The following is a 23,919-nucleotide window of genomic DNA, read 5'->3' as shown; positions in this document are numbered from 1 at the left end:
TCTGAGTTCTTGGAATACCCTGACTGATAAGAATAGCTTTTGTATACCTGAAGTCTTTGGGGACATCAGAAAGTTAAATTTAACAATATGCATGGTAGAGAATGCCTAGTTTTGTTCACATGGGTTCCTGATCTACACGGTAGTAGTTTGACCTCTGGTAGAAAGCAAAGACACGGGAAGGGTAGAGATTATAACTAAGTTCAGACATATGAGTGCTCCAGTTTCACATGACTGACTCCCAATAAATCTCCTGGAGGGATGAGGATTTAGCTCAGTGGTTCTGGTGCCTGCCCTGCAAGCTCAAGGGCCTGAGTTCAATCCCACGTACCAAAAACAAAACAAACAAACAAACAAAAAAACAAAAACAAAAACTCCTGGACATTGGGCTGGGGATTTAGCCGGTGGTACTGGCACCTGCCTTGCAAACACAGAGTCCTGAGTTTGATCCCCAGTACAAAAAAAAAAAAAAAAAAAAAAAAAATCCTGGACACCAAGGCTCAGATAAACTTCTGCATTTGGCAATGCCTCATATCATGATGGGAGGATTAAGTGCATCCTTGTGCAACTCTACTTCAAAAGAGCAAACAGAATCGTGTACTTGGGTTCTTCTGGCCCCTTTTTTGGTCGAATTTAATCTGCTGTAAAAAGCCATAACCAAGGGCCAGCTTTTCTGGTCCTATGAATTGTTCTAACAAATCACTGAATCTGAGAATAGTTTTGGGACCCCCACCACAGCTTCCAGCACTGTTTCCCATTACCCTCCCCATCCTGGAAAAGAAAGAGCTGAAAATATTACTCCCATGTAATTAGACGTGTTGCTATTTCCTTCTTCGCATTTCTCACCTCATCCCTCCCTCCCCCACTATAAGTAAATAAAGGTGTGACTGAACTCTCCTTTTTTTGTGTGTGGTGCTGGGGATCGAATCCAATATCTCACACATACTAGGCAAGCACCAAGCTATACCCCAAGCCCTTGTGACTATATTTTTACATGGGGATTGAGAGTATCTTTTTCTTTTTTGTTTTGTTTTGTTTTTTTGAGTCAGGGTCTCACTATGTAGTTGAAACCGACCTGGAACTCACTACGTAGCCCAGGCTGGTCTCGCACTCACAGCTATCCTGCCTCAGCCTCCTGAGAGCTGGGATTACAGGCGTGCGCCACCACGCCCGGCTGAGAGTATCAATTTCTATGTAACTCCACTGGCACAGTAAGGGTTCCTAATTGTTCTCAAATAAAATGAAGAAGGAATTGTTAAGAGAACTGTATTTTGAACCCTATTTTTCAGTTACTTAAGATGTACTGCAATTCAATCAATCATTCTAATCACATTTTACACACAATTATTTTGGTATGGTACTCTAAAGTAGGCTCAGTCTTGCTGAAGGTAAAAAGTAAAAGCAGTAAATAAATTTGTTTTCTACATAATGAACAGTAGACATGACATAGCAAAGCATTACAAGGTCCTGTAAGTTAGGATGATGGAACAGTAAGAATTTATTAAGGACCAAAAATGCCTCCAATACAGAGATAACTTTATCAAAAGGCCGATTAATCCACATAATAGAATGGTCAGAGGGAACTTTAAATACAGCTCCTATCAGCCCTGAATCAAATATAGGCAAGGGATTGAGCCCCAAAGGACAGAATGAAAACATACACTCCTACGTGGGAAATCAGTGTAGTATTTTGGGATATCTATATATAATGTAATGTACCTGATAGTATATTTGACAATGAATCTTGAATGTCAGCACTTCACAGAAGTGCTGTTTGCTGTTTTTCTATCACACAAGAATACTCATAAGTAGTATTCAGTTGATTTGTACACACTACTTTCAAAACTTGCAAACAACAATAAAAATGCCTTGATATTAAATAAAAAGGTCACCAAGATTTATTCTTCTCTAATATATAAGGTAAAGTATAGAGTTGAATTGATTTCTACTTTTAGGGGTGAAACATTCCCTTTTGGCTAACATAAATATAGTTTAAGTCTTATGATATGGTTCAATGAGAAGAGACAAGATGAATTTAAGTAACATAAACATCACCATAGGCCACAATCCCACAGAAATTGTTAAGGATAGCAAGGGATTCAGTTACTCTAATTCACAAAAAGGCCAAAAGGATGACATAATCAATGAATGAGAATACATTTTATCTCTTTTTGTATTTCCAGTCAAGTGTTAGATCCATTTTGAGGTATTTATATGAAAAAAAATCTTCTGAGCTATAAAAAATAGGTCTTGATAAATTTAAAGTGTTTTGACAAAGAGAAATGTATAGATTTTAGTAGCTTATAGAAACTCTAATAAGTGATCTGTGATTCTCTTTTTCTATCTCCCTCATTTAAATTTAAAGTAGTAAATATAAAATAACCAGTCATGGTATGTTTTTGCTGAAAAAGGTAGCACCTTGAATTAAATGACTTTTATACTGATAGCTTCAAAGGACGACTCAAGTAGTTCTTCCTATTAAACTTACCAAGGCCAGTGGATGAACCCTGATGGACACAGATTGCCATGGTTTGATTCCCTTGCATTGAGAATGGAAACTTAAAAAAAAATTCCTAGTGGTATAGATCTGAAGGGGGAAATTAATTAAAAATCACAAATAAGAATGACTAGTTTAATTTTCAGAAACAAATTTGTCACATATAAAATTAAGAATTAAGCTGCCCTCAATTTCTTTCTTTTCTTTTTCCTGCAAGTAATTAAAAGAGAAAAGGGAAGGACAGGATAGTGTAGAACACACAGAGGGACAAACAGAATCAGTTATGGAAAGAGGTACAGATGCCAGTAGGACATGCCAAAGTCAGGAAGGAAAAGGAAGAGAGGGAGACAGAGCGACAAATTTACAAACATGGGCACAGTGTTTCAATGGGAATATACATATATGAGTCATGCCATCATTACAGAAAAAGATAAGCCTCTGATGTAGAATGACAGAAAGTGCTATGGGTGTTTTCCTAGAATTTAAGTAACCTTATGATTTTACCATTAATTATTGCCTTGTTATAGTATAAGCGGGGTTATCACTACTTGCTACTCTCAGCTAAAGAATATTAAAACAGGAATAACATAGGTCCTCACTATTACTAGTAGTATTTCTATCATGACCATCATTTAATGAGGGCTGACTGAATTGCCAAGCACTTTACTTAAATTAGCTTCTAGCTTCATAATAGCTAACACTTACATGGCACTCGTATGTGCTATGAAATATTTCAAGTACTTTACTCATAGCTACCTATTCAGTTTCCACAAAATCCTATGAGATAGGCATTAGATTATATCAAATTTTACAGATAGATACGGTCCAAGTCAAATGTGTAATAAGACAGGGAAGCAGATATTGAACAGATATTGAGGCAGTTTGGCCTCAGCATCTGTTTTTAATCACAGTGTTATAAACCTCTGCACAGTACATGGCTATTGGCCTTGTCAATATTAGCTTTTTTAATAAGTGACAAAATTGAGACTCAAATTAAGAAACTTTTTCATTTAAATAAGTTGTAGACTTGGGATTTAAACTCAGTACAAAATTTAAGTCTATCTCCAAGACAGAGAAACATACATTCATTGTTATTTTTCTTTGTATAGACTTTACCTTGCCAATCTTTGGTCCCATATCCCTCCTCATTCCTCTCACTCAAAAAAAGAGAAAAAAATGGAGAAAGAAAAAGTAAGCTACTCTCTTCAAACATTGGCCTTTAATTTTATGTGTTTAGAACACCATCACAGGCAAACTGGAGCAAATGTACTCCAAGAACTCTGAAGAAGAGCTGGGTTAGAATTAAACTTGAAATTTGCCTTGTCCAGTTTTATGGGGAGCATTTAGAACTAGCTTAGATTGGCTTCCCCTGCTATATTCTACATTCACTTTCTCTTATTTTGGTAGACTCAATCAGGCATTTTGCACTAAGAAAAACCTATTTATTTTTCTAGGCAGGGAGCATTATTACATACCAGAAGCTAAATTCTTGTCAAGATATAATTGAATTATGGAAATGGTATGTTTTGCATACACATATCTGTTAAGTCAACGAGAAGAATTTGTCTTGGGATCTTCTCAACATTAACATGGCCAGAATGGCTCAAATTAAAAAGAGCAGCAAGTGTTGCCAAGTAGATGGAGCAACTGGAATTCTCATATACTGCTAGTATATCAGTTAGCTTTCCCATCACTGAGACAGAATACCCAATACTAACAATTGAGGGAAGAAAGGTTTATTTGGCTCATGGTTTCAGGAGATTTAATATATGGTCAGCATGCTCCATGGCAGAGACATCATGGTGAAAGGGCATGGTGGAGCAAGGCTGCTTAGTTCATGGAGGACAGGAAGCAGAGTAGAAGAATAGTGCCAGAGAAGAAGAGGAAGGTACAGTACCCGAGGTCATGCTGGTCTGACCACCTGGAAACACCGAGCAGTATGCATTTCTTAATCCAATGATGTTGACATATTGGGATTAAAAGTAATATTCCACCCCTGTTAGCCACTAGGAATACAATCTAGTATATCCACATTGGGAAACTATTTGCTAACATCTGCTAAAGTAAATATCTGCCAACCTGTGACCCAGCAATTCTGCCCCTAAGTGTATACCCAAGAGAAAGAAGAACACATATCCACCAAAATGTAACTATATTTCCTTAGCTTTATTCATAAGAATCCAAAACTGAACATGAGCTACATGAACGGACAAAAACTGAGGTATGGTCACAGTTAAATACCACTCAGCAATAAAAAAAATTACTGATACTCACACATCAATGTGGATGAATTTCATAGACATAATGTTGAGCAAAAGAAGCCAGGACACCAACGATTATATTCACAAAAAACAACCAAACTAAAGATGTGAGAAGCATGAGAGAATCTTCTGGGGAAATAAAATATTCCACATCTTGATCTAGTGGAAAATATATACATATATACATATGAATATATTATATATTCAAGTTTAATGAATTTTATGGCTCTATATATTATATCTTGATTTGGAAAAGTAATAACCATAAATTGTGGTATATCATAAATAGAATCTTTTTTCAGAAATAAATGGAAATGAGCTATCAAGTCATGAAAATTCATGGAGGGACTTTAATGCATATTACTAAGTGAGAAAAATGGCACTATAAACAGATTATTTACTGTATGAGTCTAAGTATATAACGCTTTGGGAAAGGCTTCTGCCCATGGACACAGTAAAAGGAGCAGTGGGTCCCAGACATTTAGGAGCAGGAAAAAAATGACCAGGTTGAACACAAAAGAATTTTAGGGCATTGGGACTGTTCCATATGATAACACAGCAGTAGATAAATATCATTACACATTTGTCAAGACCTATAGGATGTAAAAACACAGAGTGAACCCTAATGTAAACAAATGTATCACCTTGGTATGAGCCAATGACAATGGGGCAAGCTAGATTGTGTGTATGACAGGGAGAGGGCATATGAGAACTGTGTAATTTCTGCTATATATACAAAACTACCCTAAAAATAAAATTTATTAAAAAATAATTACCTCCCTAAAGTAATAACTGATCAAAGAAAGATCATCAATGGCTACTAATATAAACATTAAAAAAGGTAATAAATTATATGCCTCCTGAAAAAGTATATAGTAACACCCAAGAAATAGTCTAGGGAGAGAAAAAACAAAACAAAACAAAACAGTAAGAAACAGAAAAAAAAAAGCTTAACATGTTAACATCACAGGAATGCAAGCAGGAAAATCTCGAATATAGAAAGCTTGATAGGACAAATAAAACTGACTTTTTCAACAAATAAATTGAAAGGAAAAAAAAGAAAGAAAGTTAAGCAGGAAGAATGGAAGAAAGGGTAAGACTCTATAATTAAAGCCTTTAAGAATCAAATGAAATGTGTCAATCTACTTCAGGTCCTGATTTGGACAAATCAACTATTAAAAACAAGGAAAAAGGGGCTGGGGATTTAGCTCAGTGGTTCTGTCACCTGCCTTGCAAGCACAAGGGCTCGAGTTCAATCCCTGGTACCAAAAACAATAAAAATTTTAAAAAATAAAAATCAAAACAAAGAAAAAAAAAAGCTGAGCATGATGGCACATGGACATAATCCCAGCATTTGGGAGGCTGAGGCAGGAGGATCACCACAAGTTGGAGGACAGCCTAGGTTAGTTCAAGACCAGCCTAACTACATAGCAAGACTCTGTCTCAAAAAACAAACCAAAACCAAAACAAGAAAATTGGAACATAGTTAAAAGAATTAAAAACAGGTACGTGAGAGGCTGGGGATTTAACTCAGTGTTTCTGCTGCCTGCTTCGCAAGCACAAGGTCCCAATTTCAATCCCTGGTACCAATAAATAAGTACATACATACATACATACATACATGAACAGATGCATGTACATGCCTGCTCATGGCAGCACTCATAGCAATAGTTAAAATGTGGAAAAACCCAAATCTCCATCAATAAATGAATGGATAAACAAATTGTGATTTACCTGCTGCAACAACATGAATAAATCTCAAAAATATTCTGCAAATTAAAGAAGCCAGAAACAAAAGGTCACAAATTATATGAATCCATCAGTAAGAAATACCCAGAATGGAAGATTTATAGACACAGAAAAGACACTAGTGGCTGTCAAGCCTTGGCTGGGGGAAGAGCAGGGAAATGGGACACACTTAATGGGCACAGGGTTTCCTTCTGGGATGATGGGAATATTCTGGAATTAGAGATGGTGGTTGTATAGCACTGTGAATTATTCATTTTAAAAATAGTTAATTTTTAGATTCATTCATAGGAAAATGGATACATATTGAGGATATACTCCTAAGTGAAATAAATAAGTCACACATGTGTAAATACCGAGCAGTTTCTCTGGTGTGAAAAACTATAATAGTACATAAGATCCTAATGAGATAACTGACATTGTGAAATGGGAAAAAAAGGGCTAAAGGTGTAGGGAAAGTGGGAAGGGTAGGGGAAAGGTAAAGGTAATAAGGGAAAGGAAAAAAATGTGAGAAAATGAAAAAATGGAAATAAAGTGTTTGTAAATGGGGAGGGGAGGAGGGAGTGAAGGGAGGACAGGGACAAGGGGAAAAATGAGAACCAAGACCTGTCATGTAAAGATACAGGATCCCAATGATGAATGTAACTGTACTGTATACCTAAAATGTACCAATAAACTCAATTTAAAAAAAGTAAAAAAATAGTTAATTTTATCTTACGTGAATTTTACCTCAACTAAAGGCCAAAAAAGAAGGAATTATGAAGTGTTTGGGGAAATCTGAATATGTATTGACTAGATCTTTGAAAAATTACTGGAAATTTTTTGGTTTGATGATGGTATGTTTGGATATGTTGTTCTGAGTCCTTTCAGATTAGTTGCTGAAATTTCATTCATGGGTGAAATTATATGATGTCTGGGATCGCTTCAAAATAATCCAGTTTGGGGGTGGTTGAAGGGAAACTGAAGGGAAATAATGGGTGGAGGTATAGACAAGCATGAGTTAGCTAAGAAAGATGGGAGTGCAGTATATAATATTTTCTACTTACATATGTGGTTGGAGTTATGCACAATAAAGTTTTAAGATTTCAAGTACAATTTAAAAATCTAGGATTAGTTTACATTGAGCTTATTTAGAAATGTGTTAGGCCACTCAATCTATTACATGAAATTAAATCTTTCAAGTGAAAACAAGATTCAATAGTATACTGGTTTAAAAAGAAAAATCACAACAAACTTGGAGAAGGTAGAAAAAATTTAATATTCACATCTTAGGAGAAAGAGTTTTGTGTTTAAGCTTTTGGAAATTCTTTATTCAACTGAATATGACAGAGATCTTTTCATAAACATGAGAAGCTAAGAATTCAAGATCATTTGATAAAATTTAATGCTGAGTGTACCCATCCAAACCAATCATTTTACTGCTTGCAAGACCAAGAAAGGGTTAAGCATTCTAATATAATTCTAAGCATTTTAACATATTAATATATATCCTTGGTAACAACTATTTTTAATGGAGTTGTAAAAATGGCATTGATATAGTTCACATTCCTCTGTATCATTCATACTATTTCAATAACTATAAATAAAGCCTTTATAACTATATTAATACATACAATTTCATTATGGTTAGGATTACCACAAAAGTCATTTGACTTTTTAGAAAATAGAAAATTGAATCCTTTTTTTCCTCTTGAAAATGTGTTAATGGGTAAAATAAAGTTAGATTCTCTTCTTTAAAGTTAGATTCTTCTAGTTCAAATGATAGAATGTGGAGAAGGGCTGACGACAATCCTCCTACTTTGGTAATAGAATCTTTACATGAGACAGAAAAAAAATTAACTAAAATTATACTCTACCTGTTGAAAAGCTTTTTCTGCCTGACGTTCAGCATCAATAACTTGTCTCTCAAGCTGCTGCATCTGTAAGGTGAGGGAAAATATAAAAAACACAAAAATGCATATTTCCCTATTAGAAAAATACTTTAAATCTCCCAATGTTATCAATTTTGAAGGAATTTTTAATGTGGTTCACTGGAAATGAGTTACATACAATTAACACATTAAAGGCTCTGTGTATATTTAAAAACTGATGAAACAAGCCAGGAGTGGTGGCACACACCTGTGATCCCAGCACTTGGGAGGCTAAGGCAGGAGAATCGCCACAAGTTCAAAGCCACCCTAGGCTACACAGTAAGTTCAAGGACAGCCTGCACCTCAAAGCCATACTCCATCTCAAAGATCCAACAAACAAGCAAACACTGATGAAACAAAAATGCCAAAGTTTTTGTACTTTTAAAACAATGTAATATTAACAGAAATATTCATCAAAAGACTAGAAATGACTTGTTAACACATACTAAGAACAGTAAGTTTAGGAAAAAAGACTTCCATTGTCGTATTTGAAGCTTTGATTACAAAAAATCACGCTGAGCAGGCAGTGGTGGTATGCTCCTGTAGTCCCAGCACTCACAAAGCTCAGGAAGGAGGAACAGTGAGTTCCCCAGCCAGCCTGGCCTGCGAAGTGAGACCATGTCTCAAAAAACAAACAATTCACAATAATGTTGGGGGAGTAGTGTATTTTCATAAACTTCACTCTGGGAACATTACACTCTGGGAATTATTACGTTCAGATAGATTGATGGAAAGAGTAATAGAAGAGACTCTTTAAACACACATACACATACAGACGTACATATACCAAAAAGAGTAATATATGTAAAAATGTTAAAGTCTTTAAAGGACCCAATGCTAATTAACATAATGGACGTGTACCAGATGTTGAATACAAAAGTCAAGAAATAAAACTGCGTTTCAATTTCTTTTTTCTCAGAGAAGTCTGGCCAATTTACAGCCGTCTGTGACTTTATCAGTGCTCATGTGCACCTTTTCAAACTGGTAGTCCGCCACCCAGAACTCCTACAACACAGCCAGCGCCTAGTAGCCGCTGGTCAGCCCGGCCGACCAGAAGACTGGCCCGGGCCCCACTTCCTTCCAATACCACCGAGAAGCGCAGCCCGCAGCTAGACTGGCCCTGTCCGGAGGCACTCAGCATCCCTGGGGCTACCGAGACGGCCCCCAGATTTCCCTAGATCCGTGCGCAGTGCTCCCACCTGAGAAATGGTTTCCGTTCATAGAGCATCCTTTCTTAAGGGTATATTGATTGGGAGCATTTCCTGGGCTTTGGCAACTATGTTTAGCCAAATCCACAGTCGACACGGAGGTCAAACTCGAGACCACAAACACCATCACCTTAGGCCACCAAAGGGAAAAGAGTTCTTCAATATTTCACAAGTGACACACACAGAACTCAGCAAAAGTATGAATGTTTTTTATGTCATCCTCGGAGAACCCGAAGATGAGAGTTATTGGGCTATGCTAAGAGAGACTCGGCCCAAATACAGTGACCAGGCAGAGCTCTATGGAGCTAAAAGTGATCATTCTTCCAATGTAGACAGAAATGACAAGTGGAAACATATGAGGGAAACTTACAAAGATGTCTTTGAAAGATCTGGCAACAACTTCAAGTGGTACTCTGACACTTCCTACCATGTTTGCCGTCATTGAAAATTTAAAGTACCTCTGCTGACAAAGACCGCATCACAACCTTTCTATCTGGGCCACACCGTTACATCTGGAGACTCTGATCAAGTGCAGAGTCACTGAGGAGATCTCACAGGCTTCTCAATAAGTATGAATTGTGTGCAAGTCAAAGTGTGATTTGGAATTTATCATTTGATAAGCAGCTAGCAATCTTCCTGAAATATGCCGGCATTTTTGCAGAAAATGCAGAGGATTATGAAGGAAAAAATGTATTTAATACAAACCAATTTTAGATCTTATTCAAAAGGCAATGCTTAGTAACCCTCAGCAAATTGTTAAAGGCTGCTGTTCTGATGTAGCTGTTAACTTTTAATGGACTGACACTCCAAAAAATGGAACTAATGATGTATGGCGTCTACCAGCTGAGGGCATTTGGACATCATTTCAATGACACACTGGTTTTCTTGCCTCCAAATGGTTTGGAAAATGATTGAGGGATAGCAAATAATAGAATACTGCTGTTAAAGGACACCTGGAATGTGGCTAGTCCAAATTAATATGTGGTGGAAATACAAAATACACATTTTATTCAAAAATACATAATTATTAGAAGCCTTCTTAGTAAAAAAGTGTAAAATATCTGGAGTCTGGAGTAATTTTTTATATTGACTCCACAGTGAAATATTTTGTATTTGATGTATTAAATATACTATTAAAATTAATTTCATTTCTCTTTCATTTTATTCATCTGTCCATTAGCAAAAGTTAAATTACATAGGTAGCTCTCACACTGTATTTCTAGTTGGATAGTAAAAATGTAGAACACCTGTTATTACCTATATAATTTAACTGTACATATAACAGTTTTTTGGGGGGTACTGGGGATCAAATTCCGGTCTTTCTGCTTTTGAGGCAGGCAGCAGAATTACTGAGCTAAATCCCCAGCCTGTGACAGTACTATTTACTTGTTTGTTTGTACCAGGGACTGAACTGAGGAGCTTGCACTTGCAAGGCAGGCAGTGGAACCACTGAGCTAAGTCCCCAGCCCTATGACAGTACTTTTCAAAAGGCAGTTTATTGTGGGGATCTAGATTCTAGAAGTTTTAAATAGTTTCAAGTCCGGTTTGAGCAACTTGGTGAGAACCTGTTTCAAAATTTAAAAAAAAAATTTTTTTTTTCTATAAGGGACTGAGGATGCAGCTCAGAGCAAAGGCCCTGGGTTCAATCTATAGTAACAAAATAGGGAGAGGAAAGGGAGAGAGGAAAACAGGGAGAAAAAAAGAGAGAGAAACAGACAGAGAGAGCAGTGAGGCAGAGAGAGAGAGAAAGAGAGAGAATATTAGGCATATATACATATATATATAATATATATATATATAAGCATTCTCTGAACTTACAATTTTTGGTGGAAATATTTCAAGTGTTAAGCAATACTGCTTAAAAGCACTTTAAGTTATTGTGCAGACTGGGTGCCATACAGAAGCAACTGGACAAGCACTGTGTCTCTATATGTTATTCCCTAAACCACAAAGCCTACTACTGTACTAGCAGAGGCACGCCATTGGCCACATTCTTCCACTACTGGCAACATGCTGACAACTGTCACCTTTATATTGTTAACAACATTTTATTTTCAGGGGAATTTTGTAGTTCTGGAGCCTCAAATGACTTTTGGATATTGTTGGGATTGCCAGGAGAAACAGAAAAATCCACAGAATTTTGCTAATAAAATTTTGTCAAATTTTGTTAGTGGCAAAAATGAAGTTTTTAAAAAACAACTGTAAATATCTTGTCTGATTTTTCCTTCTGAAATATTCAGTTTCTAATCATAACAAAAAGGGCAGAAGTCTGTTTGATTTATTGTTATAGACCCAATACAGATCTTTACATAGCATTTCATCTATCATAAATTATTAATAAATGACAAAGCTCTCTGTCATCTGTAAAGCACCATGTTTATATGAAGATAATAACCTTATTTCTATCACTGCCACATAATTTTATTTCTAATCTTTTGGCACTAACTTATTTGGCACTATTTTCCCAACTACATTGTAAGCTGTTGGAAGGAATCATGTGAGACCCACATATGCACAAACGTCACTCAATAAAATTCTAACAGCTGTCAGCCACAGTGGCCTGTAGTAATCTCAGCTACTTAGGAAGTGGACTGCAAGTTCAAGTCCAGCTGAGGCAAATTAGTGAAACCCAGTCTCAAAATAAAATTTTGAAGAAGAGCCAGGAAATGTAGCTCAGTGGCATAATGCATGAAGGTCCTGGGTTTTAGCTCCATAACCATTTAAGGAAAAAAAAAAAAGAAAAATTCTAAAAGTTCAGTACTGATTAGTGACCCTACTACAAAGATCGTTACATCTATTATTTTTTAAAAAGCATCACACACACACACACACACACACACACACACACACACACACACACACACACACACACACACACACACACACACACACACCATTTCTACAAATAAGGACCTTGATAGTCAAGGTTACAAATAGAATAAATTTGCTCCCAGGCCCAAAAATTATACATTTGCGTCTCTGAACACAAGGGGTTGTTATGGCTTAGGTTTCAGGTGCTCCCCCAAAGCCTCAAGGGTTTGAAAGATCGCAGCGCTGTTATACACATCAGTGGATCCACTGATGAGTATATAGCTGATTTGCTTTTAGGAAGAGGGGACTGTTTGGAAGAGGCTGGTTACTGGGGGTATAATGCTGAATGCTGTAACTCCTTCCCTGGCTCTTTCCCTTCTCTGCTTCCTGACCACCACGACACGAGCAGCTTTCTTCTGCAGACCTCCCATCATGCCATTTCTACCTTGGAGCCACCTGACCAGAGACTATAACTGTGAGATAAAATAAACCTCTCAGTGATGAGAATGTGACCAAGACTGATTTTGGTACCAGTGAAGTGTGGTCATTGCCGTGATTATCTTACCATGTGGTTCAGAAGCCATTGGAAGTATTCTGCAGTAAAGGTCAGCTTCAAAAGGTTTCCGGTGGGAACAGGTACCCCACTGGCAGTTGGGCTCAAGGCCATGTGTGTTGTGCCCTGGCAGAATATTTCTCTACATGTTGCCCATGTTCTGAGACTTTGTGGGAAACTGAGATTAAGGGTGGTGGATTAATCAATCTGGCAGACAAAATTTTAAAGAAGCCCAATGTTCAGGCTCTCATACAGGAAATTTTGGCTGCTTTCAGCCAGGTTTACACTGAGAATCAGAGCAAAAAGCCCACTTTAAATGTTTTCAGAGGGCCAAGGGGTTAGCTCAGTGGTTCTGCTGCCTGCCTTGCAAATGCAAGGACCTGAATTTGATCCCCAGTACCAAAAAAATAAAATAAAAAATAAAAAGGTCTTCAGTTTTGCAAGAAAGGAAACACCTTCAAAATTGAAGAAGAGCATAGTTACTGAAAAGATTAGAATTAAAAAGAAGCTAGGTACTCTGAATCACTTACAAAAGCAAAGTTGCTTTGAGAACATCTCAGAAATCCCAAGACCCCACCCTTCAAGGGCTCAAGGGTGAAAAAAGCATTCCTTAAAAAGAGTCCCAGGGCACTCTGCTCAAGAAGGGCCATCTAGGGCATTGATCTCCAGGGATTCATTTCATAATGTTTGGCCATTTGGGCATTCAGAGGCTGCAGCAGCTATGATTCAAGGGAGCCTGGCTACTGCTCAAGTTGAGAGTAGACCTTAGTGGCATCCACATGGTTCTGGTTTGATGGGCATGTAGAATGCAAAAGCTGTGGTGTTAGGGAGCTTCCACTCACATTTCAGAGGGCCTGGTAGGCCAAGCAGTGTGTGTGAGGGCAGTGTATGAAGCTGTTAGAGTGAAGACCAAAGTACAGTAGAGACCTCAGGAAATTGAGAAGCCAGGAACAAGGAATGTCTCAAAAAAGCCACACGGCAGTGAGCAAAGCCACCTAAAGACAGGCCACCTGACAACCAACAATGTCATAGGAGGAAGGCTATGTGACCCCTTTGGAGTTCACATCTTGCCTCAACTTGCTCTAGGTTCTGGACACAAAACTACAGGATTTAATGTTTGCTTTCCTAAATTTTGGTATTGGTATTGCTTTTTCTCATTTCTTTCTATTCCTATCTCTACCTTTTGGAAGGGAAATGTTTATCCTGTGCCATTGTATATTAGAAGTGTTTAGCTTTCGTTTTTGATTTTTTAAAGGGGCTCAGGGCTAAGAGTTTGTCCTGAGCCTGACAGGAGATTTTGGACTTGGATTTTTCAGCAATGGTGGAACTGTGGAAAATCTGGTGACTCTTAGAGATGGACTAAATGCATTTTTTTCTAAAGAGATGATAATGAGTCTTTTGGGGCCAGGGTAGAATGTTATGATTTAGATCTAGGGTGTCCCCCAAAAGACTCAAGTGTTTTAAAGGTTTTGGATTATGGGGACACTATATGCATCAGTCCACTGATGAGTTCAGAACTTCATTGCTGTTAGAAGATGAGGTCTAGGTCTGGGGATGTAGCTCAGTGGTGTCGCTGCCTGCCTCACAAGCACAAGGTCCTGAGTTTGATCCGTGGTATGAAGAAGGAGAAGGGGAAAGGGAAGAGGAAGAAGAAGAGGAGGAGGAAGAGGAAGAAGAAGGGGAAGGGGAAGGGGATGAAGAGGAAGAAGGGGAAGAAGGGGAGGAAGAAGAGGAAGATGAAAAGGAGAAAAAAAGAAGAGGAGGAAAAAGAAGAAAAGGAAGAAGGAGGAGGAGGAGAACAAGAGGTCTGCTTGGGAGAGGTAGGTCACTAGGGCATGGCCTGGAAGGGTACATCTCTCTTCATCTCCAGTTCCTCCCTTCCTCTCTGCTTCCTGGTCACTACAGTGTAAGCAGCTTTTCTCTGTAGACCATTTTATCATCTCATTTCTGCCTTAGAGCCAGCTAACCAGAGGTGTAACTGTGAAACAAAATAAACTCCTCCTCCTTTAAATTGTAGGTTCTGGCTATGGTGTCTCAGTAATGAGAAAGTAGCTTAGAGAGGAGTTAAATAAAAGCACTGAGTCAAAAGGCCATTTTTGCTTTTTTAATAAAAAAAGACATTGTTCTTGAGATAGTGAAAAGTGGAAAGAGCACTGACCCTGGAGGCAAGACCTAAATTAAAACCCAGATTCCACTACTCATTAAGAGTGTGAGAATGGGTAAGTTATTTACATTCTCTGGGTCTCCATTTGTCTGTAATATGAAATAATACTTATTTTACAGTATTTATATGAAGATTAAATAAGAAAGCATTCGGTGAGTTCAATGACAGCCCGAACTACATGGTGAGACTTTGTCTTAAAAAAAAATCAAATTCTTTAAGAACCAGTGGAAGAATTTAAATTTAATACCAAATGTCAAAACTACTATGGCTATTACACATAATGATATCTAAATCTTACCAACAAAAGAATCCTTGCAAAGTAGCAAATGTTCTGTTGTGGACATTTGAGGTCAAAACAACCCTTGCAAAACAGCAAATATTTTGTTGTGAATATCTGAGGTCAAATGGAAGATGGAAATAATTTTCCTATAAGCCCCTAAAGGTAGATCAGAAAGAGAGGGGGGAAAAGACAAAAGGGAAGTTATGCAGATTTATGCCTTTTTTTTTTTTTAGAGATTTTAAATTCTGGTCTTTCAGGCTGATTTTGCTTTTTATTAGATATTCATAGTTTGGTTAATTATCTGGTGTTTTAGTTTTACATTTAAACTACAAATAAACTTTTTTTCTTTGGTAATATTCATCTTACATACTTTCTTATTGCTGGTACAAAATACCCCAACACCCACAAGTTAAAGGAGGAAAAGTTTATTTTTTTTTAGTTAATTTTTTTTTTTTTTTTTTTGTACTGGGGATCTAATTCAGGACCTTGTGCTTGTGAGGCAGGTGGTGGAACCACTGAGCTAAATTCCCGGCCCCAAGGAGGAAAGGTTTATTTCGGTTCACAGTTTGCAGTGGTTTCAGTCTAGTCAGCTGGCTCCAAATCAAGACAGCATGGCAGAGGATAGACAGTCCATTGGCAGAGCAGGCGGGAGGCAGTGAAGCAGGGAAGCAGCAAGCCTCCCTTCTCCTTTCATCCCATCCAAGATACAAGCCTTTTAGGTGGCGCTACCCAAGGTGGGCCTCCCTACTATCCACGCCCAGAACAATGCTAAACCGATGAGCGCACTAATCACACACCCTTAATCCACATTCACAACTCTCGATCCAGGCACCTCCAGAAAGCCCCACCTATGAGTACATGAGGCTTTAGGGGGACATCTAGACACAAGCCATAGCAAGTCATTTCTTTCTTTTTTGTAAATCTCAAAGTTTAGATGTTTTGTTTATGCTATTTAGAGTTTCATCACCATCACAATATGTATATTTCCTTTAAGACACTGCAAACAAATATAGTTGAAGTATGCCCTTTAAACCATACTAGCTAATGTGAGACTGCTGTGCAAGTTAATAAATACATTTGTAAATACGCAGTTTATAGGGGAAAATTTTTGAGTCACAGTTCAGAAAAAGTTGCTGAATTTATATTACAAGCATTATATAACACGGTGTAGAGATGAGAAGACAACAAAAATAACTTCATACTTCCTCATGTCCTCATTGTAATAAAACCCTGAACTGGGAAAACCTTACTCTCCCCTTTCTTTTCCTCCTCCACATCTCATTATTGTCACTTTGTAATATTCAGAGAGCCCTTATATTATTGATCTCCATAGAGAAATGCTTTCAGATAATCACTAGCACACATACCCATAACTCCTACTCAAAGATGGGAAGGAGTTGTAAAGTGCTATTATAATACAATAGTACTGTAAAAAGTGAGGTTTTGACTCTTTTGTTTTATTTTGATATAGCATGTCCTGAAATAAATACTTATTCAATACGGAAAATAAATGAATAAGTAATAAAAATTAAAATGGACAAAAGATTCCAATAGATTATCACAGAATAAATACAGATTGTAAGAAATACATGAAAAATATTCAACATCATTATTTCTAGGAAAAACACTGATTAGAATTACAATGAAATACCGCTACACATCTACTACAATAGCTAAAACTAAAAAGACTGGAAATGCCAAATGCTGGTAAGGATGAAAAACAAGTAGAATTCTCAAACACTGCTGGTAGGAATGCAGAATGATAGTCTTTTTAGAAACAATTTAACAAGGTCTTATAAAGTTAAACATATACCTAGCATAGATTCAGAACTCTACTTCTAAGTGTTTACCTACAAGAAATAGTGTCATATACCCACACAAATTCCTATACAGGAATGTTTATAGCAGCTTTATTCATAATTACCCAAACTGGAAATAACTCAAAATGCCCATCAACTACTAAATGGATAAACAGATTGTGGCTAAATATCCACACAATGAAACACTATAAGATTTGCTTTGAGGTTTAAAATGTCAATTTAAATTGCTAAAATACATTCCAGATTAAATATATGATAAAATATTAATGGCACAATGGTGGGTTAACTTTAGGAGAATGACTTTTTTTTTTAGATTGAAACTATGATTTTTTTCATGAAAATGCATCTAATATTACTGATCAAAAGTGTGCTGCTGTTTTGCTGCAAAGCCATGTGGCAGACCATAGGTTGTTGAGGGCTGAATTCACCAAGACGAAAGATTTCCGTCAACTGTATTACTCATCCTACCCGAAATGCACTTTTACCAAACCCTATTCCAACCCATCCCCCCACTACCACATGCTTTTAAAGCAGGTAGTTTTGCGGTCATGTTGAAAAAAACCACCAATTCTCTCTATAGGGCAAGATGGGACAACATGTCTTTCTAGTTGTGGTTTTGCTCCACCACATGCGCCCACTATGATGTCTTGTCTCAAGACAGGCAAAAAGCAACACAGCCAGCCAGCCAGTGATTTAGCTCAGTGGCGCCACCACCTGCCTTGCAAGCATAAGGTCCTGAGTTCCAGCCTCTATTAAAAAAAAAAAAAAGCAACAGAGCCAATCAATGATGCATGGGAACCTCCAGAACTGGGAGTCAAAATTAATCTCTTCTCTTTATAAGTTGATTCTCTCATTGTTATAGTGACGAAAACTGATTAATACAAGTAGTTGCACTTAAACGAAATTCAACTGGTAACTTCCAAAACCACCAAAGTGCAAAAAGTATGAGAGGAGGGGTGCATGAAGAAAATCTAACAAATAGCTCATGTTCTGCCTAACGTGGAATCTAAAATAGATAACATAAAAAGTAGACTATTATGAGACAAGAGATAGGGGATAAAGGGAATAAAGGAATAAGTTATTTCATCTTCAAAGGTTTTATGAGTAATAAAATCAATCAATAATTATAAATGGTATAAATAATTGAGCATCTAACATCAATATATAAAAGGGAAATATATAAATCTTATTATATCTAAAATATATAAAGCAAAAAGCTTGATTTTTGTTGACACAGTCTGAAAACAAAGTAATTATTTTGTTTCAACAATGATTTCCATGGAAACATCCCATTAAGATTTCCCCCTAAAAGACTGAACAAGCAGGGTGCTGATGGCACTGGCCCATAATCCCAAACTCTGGGAGGCTGAGGCAAGAGCACCACAAATTCAAAACCAGTCTGGGCAATTCAGCAACTTAGTGAGCCCTAGTCTCAAAATTAGGAAAAAAATTTTCAAGCATTACCAGAAAAAAAGACTAAACAAGTTTATTTACCTCACAACTTGATTTTTTATTTTTATGTATACATATATGAAAGCCATAAATACATGTGTCAACTAATTACAAAATATTTATTTATAAAAATAAGTATACTTTTCTACCTAATTATTTTCATATTTGCCTTCATGTTCTAAATAACATGTTTCTATTCTGTTGACGTTGTTGTTGTTGATGATGTTTAGTGATTCCCTACTCACTTCCTTAATGGGAAATTAGGACACAGCTCTTTGTTCTCCTTGCCATCAACAGAGATTCATGTCATGTCTCCCACCCTCTCAGTATCATTCTATCTCACCGTTTATTAAATCACTATTCAGGATCAGTATTAGTGTGACTGTGAGTAATAGTTACAATATATATGTGACTTTTATACATACCTAAATCATGGAGCAAACTTGGGTTACTTTGTTCTTTCCCATATGATTTTTCCCCCTAGAGTTAAGGGTCTTGATTTTTTTTATGAACTTACTAATAATTCAACTTTAAATTCCCACCACTGTCTAAATTATCACTCAAGATTTTCATTCATATCTACTCTTCTACTGATTTCTTCTTCTTCAAGCTGCTCCTAGAATCTCTAACCTGTGCCAGTTTGGATGGGCTCCCTCTGTCTGGCACAGCTGTCTTCTTGGGTACACCCTTCAACTTTCTACCACAATGGATCTCCCATTTCCTTTATCCCATGTCGTCTTTGAGCTTGGTTTACTTCCTCCTTTTAATGGAGCACATCCTGATGGAGAGTCTACAGAATGATTACATGGGACCTTGTATGTCTTAAGAATATTTTTATTATTCCACCTTCAAATAAAATTCATGATTGGCCTTGGAACAGAAATTTTAATTTGATATAACTTTTCTTTGGAATTCTGAGGACCTTGTTTCATTGTCTTGTAACTTGCAATGTTGCTTTTGAGAAGTCTAAAGCCATTTTAATTCCTGATCCTTCATTTGAGACCTTTTTTCTCTCTGAAAGTTTGCAGATACTCACTTAATTCTCCTCCAGTTTTGATAAGGCACAATGATGGAAAGCACAGCCTCTGAATAAGGCTCAGAGGTTTCTGAGGTCCTCCTCCTGAGAGTCAAATGCCCTGAGGAATCCCATAAAGACCTAAAGAGGAATGATGTGTCACACTGAAAATAATGGGTACTGATAGACATATGTGGCCTTTTAGAATCAACTAAATTCCTGAAATTTTCACATTTATCCCCATATTCCAAATGTCCAGCAATGAGGTATTTCCTGTAAAAAAACCTGAGTTTCTTTTTTTATAAAATTTAATAAATTGTTTAGAGCACACTCATCCAGTAATTGTGGCATCAGAAGCAAATGATCTTATAGACAATCTGCCACACATTCACCCTAGCAGAAGTTGACATGGACCAGTACTGATGATTTATACACAACAGTTAGCCATCGTAACTACAGATGTGCCATTCCTAAATATAAACACCAAAATCATCAGACATTTGAGAAAAGCTTGCAACCTGAAAACAATAATAACAAACATAAAAACAGGAAAATAATTCAAAGGAAAGAGAAACAGGGAACAGAAGAGAATTTTTTAGAAATTCTAATTAGTCTTCAGGATCAAGAAACTTTCAAAAACATTACTTCACAGCCCTACCATAAAATGAAATATTATTTGCTTGATAAAGATTAAGAAACAGTTCAGAATGTAAATACTTTGTATTAGCTTATGCTCCCAGTCTATGACACAGCTGGGACTTCAACCTTCATATTCTGATTTTCTAGTGTTCTTGTCATTGAACCATAGCTATTCTGATATTTATAAACTATATACATAATGTATAGTAATACAGAACCATATGAAAAACTCATCCCAAATACACAAAAAACACAAATTCTTAATTGGGAAGCACTGGATTTTATTATTTCGGTCCTTAGTCTGCTGTTCTTTCAGCCCAGGAATCTTTTACTGGTAACTTACAATAAATATTAACACCCATAAAAGACTTAGAGTTTCCAGGAAAGCTATCATAGAAAGAAACAGATGGAAAGAGATATAACAAGAAGAGAGTCTGGAATTTGAGATTCTAACAATTCCATCACTGGACAGGAAACAGTTAAGTCCTCTCTCCAGATGTTGGATATATTATCTACTTATACAGCAATGGTTGAGGCTGGATGATGAATACTACCTAACAGAAATTCAATAAATGTTTTTTGATGAGATGAAATGAAAAGGAAATGAATAAATGAATGACAGCTTTAACTCTTTCAAAAAAAAAAGTAATTGACAGAAGGAAACCACCACTCTTCACAATCTAGATTACAGATCATAAATAATGAATGCTCATACATTAATGTAAATATACATTATTAAGACTGTGATAAAACTTAGAACACTTTAAAACCAGTTCAAATAGAAAAGTCGTATGTGAGTGTTTATTTTCATAATCATTCAAACTAGAAAATAACTTTGTAAAATAATCAGAAAAGCAATGCAGGTTACATACATATTCCTTTTTACTTTCATAATGTGGACTATAATGTAAATCTAGAGTCAAGTCTATAACCAATGCATACTAAGCCAGCTTAAAAAAAGAACTTGAATGATTAGCTGCCCCATATCAAGTTTTAGACAAAAATAAGACAGTAAGTATTTTATTTATAGGCCACTTACAGAATAACAAAGTGAAGTAACAAATATGAAACTGTGCTTGATTTATTTCTATAAAGAGCCCTCTGTGGCAGAGTGGAGTCTGCCTCTGAGTTTGGATCATAACGCCACCATACATTATACTCAGTAATGGGGGCATTACTGCAAACACAGCACACAAGTAAACTAGTTCAACAAGTTGGTTAATGGAGATTGAATGCTTTAGGACCTTCGTATTCACTGATGTGTTCAGCAATTCCCAATCAAGTACTGTATTCCTCTTTCTGATTGTTTTCCCCCCAGACGCCATTAAAAGGTTCATCAACATTTAAAAATTTTTTATTATAACAAATAATATCTTCAGCCAATAACTTCAAAAGTAACATTTATATTAGCCTGTAAGATTCATTGCTAGCATACGTACAATTTCCATTACATATTGAGCAAACTTAGGTGCGCCAACAGAGTAACTGAGGGCCAGTGTAACCTAAATAGGTTCATTGTGGCATTGTGCTGGACTACCGGGCAAACGCATACACTCTGTGGTTCCACCGTACGCTCTCTTTATTCCTCAAATCATTCCTAGACTGCCTCGAGGAATCATATTCATGCAAGGAAGGCCAGGTGGCAGGAGATCCCGGATGGCCATGCTGCCTCAGGTTGTGGCAGCATTAGGTTACATGGGCCATACTGATGCCAAAGCATAAATTCTTCATATTTTTCTCCTTTTCCTTTTCACTGAAAATCTAACTCAAAGAAATAACATTTCACTTTGATATGAAAGGAAGCTTTCACGTTTCCCTCCTTGACTCAGAAAAGTAACCAGTAATATTGTAAAGTAGGAAAACTACTTAAATCTCAGCTTCCCTGAAGAGTTTATATTTGGCATACTAAGGGTATTTCCAACACCATTCCTTAAATTCCTCTTAAGACCTCTCCCACTTACAGCAGCACTTGCCCAAGACTTCAATAAGGTCTTTTTATAAGTTCAATAGCCTAAATTACTTGGAAATTGTGATGGGAAAAAAAGTAGGTGCAAAAATGGTTTGTCTTTAAAATCTCATGTATTCTACTCCATCTTCAAGACATACAACATATATATTATTAAAATGCACCTCTAATTACACAAATACTCTGAAATATTTCATACATTTTTTTTCTTGCCATATGTCTCTGTAATCACTTTTTTTTTTTTTTGAGACAGGGTCTTGCTATATAGTTCAGGTTGGCTTTGAACTCACTATTTAGCCCTGGCTGCCTTGAACCTGAGGTGATTCTCCTGCCTCAGCCTCCTGAGTCTGAGATTTTTGTAATCACATTTATGTCATCTCCTCATACACTTAACCAGTATGTCTATTCAGAAAGATATAAGAAGTCTGGGAATATAGCTCTGGGTAGAGCACTTGACTGAGCTTGATCTGTACCACTGAAGAAAAAGAAAAGAAAGAAGAAAGTAGTAATGGGTCAATGATATGTGCCTGGTACTCTATTAGTTATATCATGAATCTGAAAAAACTAAGACTAGGGGCTGGGGATTTAGCTCAGTGGTTCTGCCACCTACCTCACAAGCACAAGGACCTGAGTTCAATCTCTGGTACCAAAAAAAAAAAAAAAAAAAAAAAAAAAAAAAAAAAAAAAAAAAAAAAAAAAAAAAAAAGAACTAAGACTTAAGGGCAGTTCTGCTATTTGTTAACTGTGTAATAATTTAATATTGGATATTCAAACCAATTACCCTCAGCCTTAATGTTAATTTTGGATTGGTGATGATAGTAACTACTTCACATACATAACAGCTGAGTAAAACTTGGGAACCATATTTGGCATTTGCAGTTAGTTGCCTATACCAGTGTCAATAAAACAGAACTGGGAACCAAAACTGTTACAGGGAAGAGAAGTTGGCCAGAATCTCTGGCAAAGAGCTAAAGAATTAAATTAGTATTCTCTCAAGAATCTCCACCTTGGGGCTACATCCATGTCAGGGAAGACTTGGAGGAGTATTAAAGAGAAGCCCTGGAACAGACAGGTCCTAATACAAAACTAAAGGTTGCAGATGAGAACAGACTCGCCTCAGGAATGTAACACTTGACGCAAACTGGCTCTTAGAAACAATGATAGAATCGATGAATGGGCAGATGTATCAGAGAAAGCAAGGAGGATGGCAATGAAACTAGGTTACAGAGGCGATATAGGGTAACACCTTCACTTATCCATTAGAGATGGAATGCCTGCGTTCAAAATTTCGGCTTTACCACTTTATAGTTTGAACTCAGGCAACTGAAATAACTTTTGGGTCTAAATTTCATTCTGTGTAAATATGGGAAATATTACCTCATAAGATTGTTCAAAGAGCTGGGCATGGTGGTGCACACCTATAATCCCAGCACTCAGGAGACTGAGGCAAGATTGGTCCTGCATGTTGAAGGCCAGCCTGGGTTACATATTGAGTTTAGAGCCAGCCTGAACTACATAGCGAGACTCTGTCTCAAAAAACAAACAAACAAATAATGTCGGAAGTATTAAATAATTAATATACACACATATATGTATGTAT

At 36.8% G+C, this 23,919-nt stretch overlaps 2 protein-coding genes across 2 annotated transcripts in view; one reads left to right on the top strand and one right to left on the bottom strand.

The window, feature by feature from the left end:
- The window catches only part of Plekhh2 (pleckstrin homology, MyTH4 and FERM domain containing H2), a 97,339-nt gene that overhangs the window by 70,147 nt on the left and 3,273 nt on the right, over positions 1–23,919 (bottom strand). Inside the window, exon 2 of the mRNA XM_010611492.2 lies at positions 8,358–8,420. Coding sequence (XP_010609794.1) covers positions 8,358–8,420 — 63 coding nt within the window. The remainder of the gene's footprint in view (positions 1–8,357; positions 8,421–23,919) is intronic.
- C1galt1c1l (C1GALT1 specific chaperone 1 like) lies at positions 9,618–10,534 on the top strand. Its single transcript, XM_010611493.1, is given in 6 exon segments — positions 9,618–10,030; positions 10,032–10,075; positions 10,078–10,143; positions 10,146–10,316; positions 10,319–10,404; positions 10,406–10,534. Coding segments are annotated over 6 exon segments (909 nt in total).

The sequence above is a fragment of the Fukomys damarensis genome, unplaced genomic scaffold (assembly GCF_012274545.1).
Source record: "Fukomys damarensis isolate Sample0158 unplaced genomic scaffold, DMR_v1.0_HiC HiC_scaffold_2, whole genome shotgun sequence".
In the NCBI taxonomy this organism is placed as follows: Eukaryota; Metazoa; Chordata; class Mammalia; order Rodentia; family Bathyergidae; genus Fukomys; species Fukomys damarensis.
This window is presented reverse-complemented; position numbering and strand designations above follow the sequence as displayed.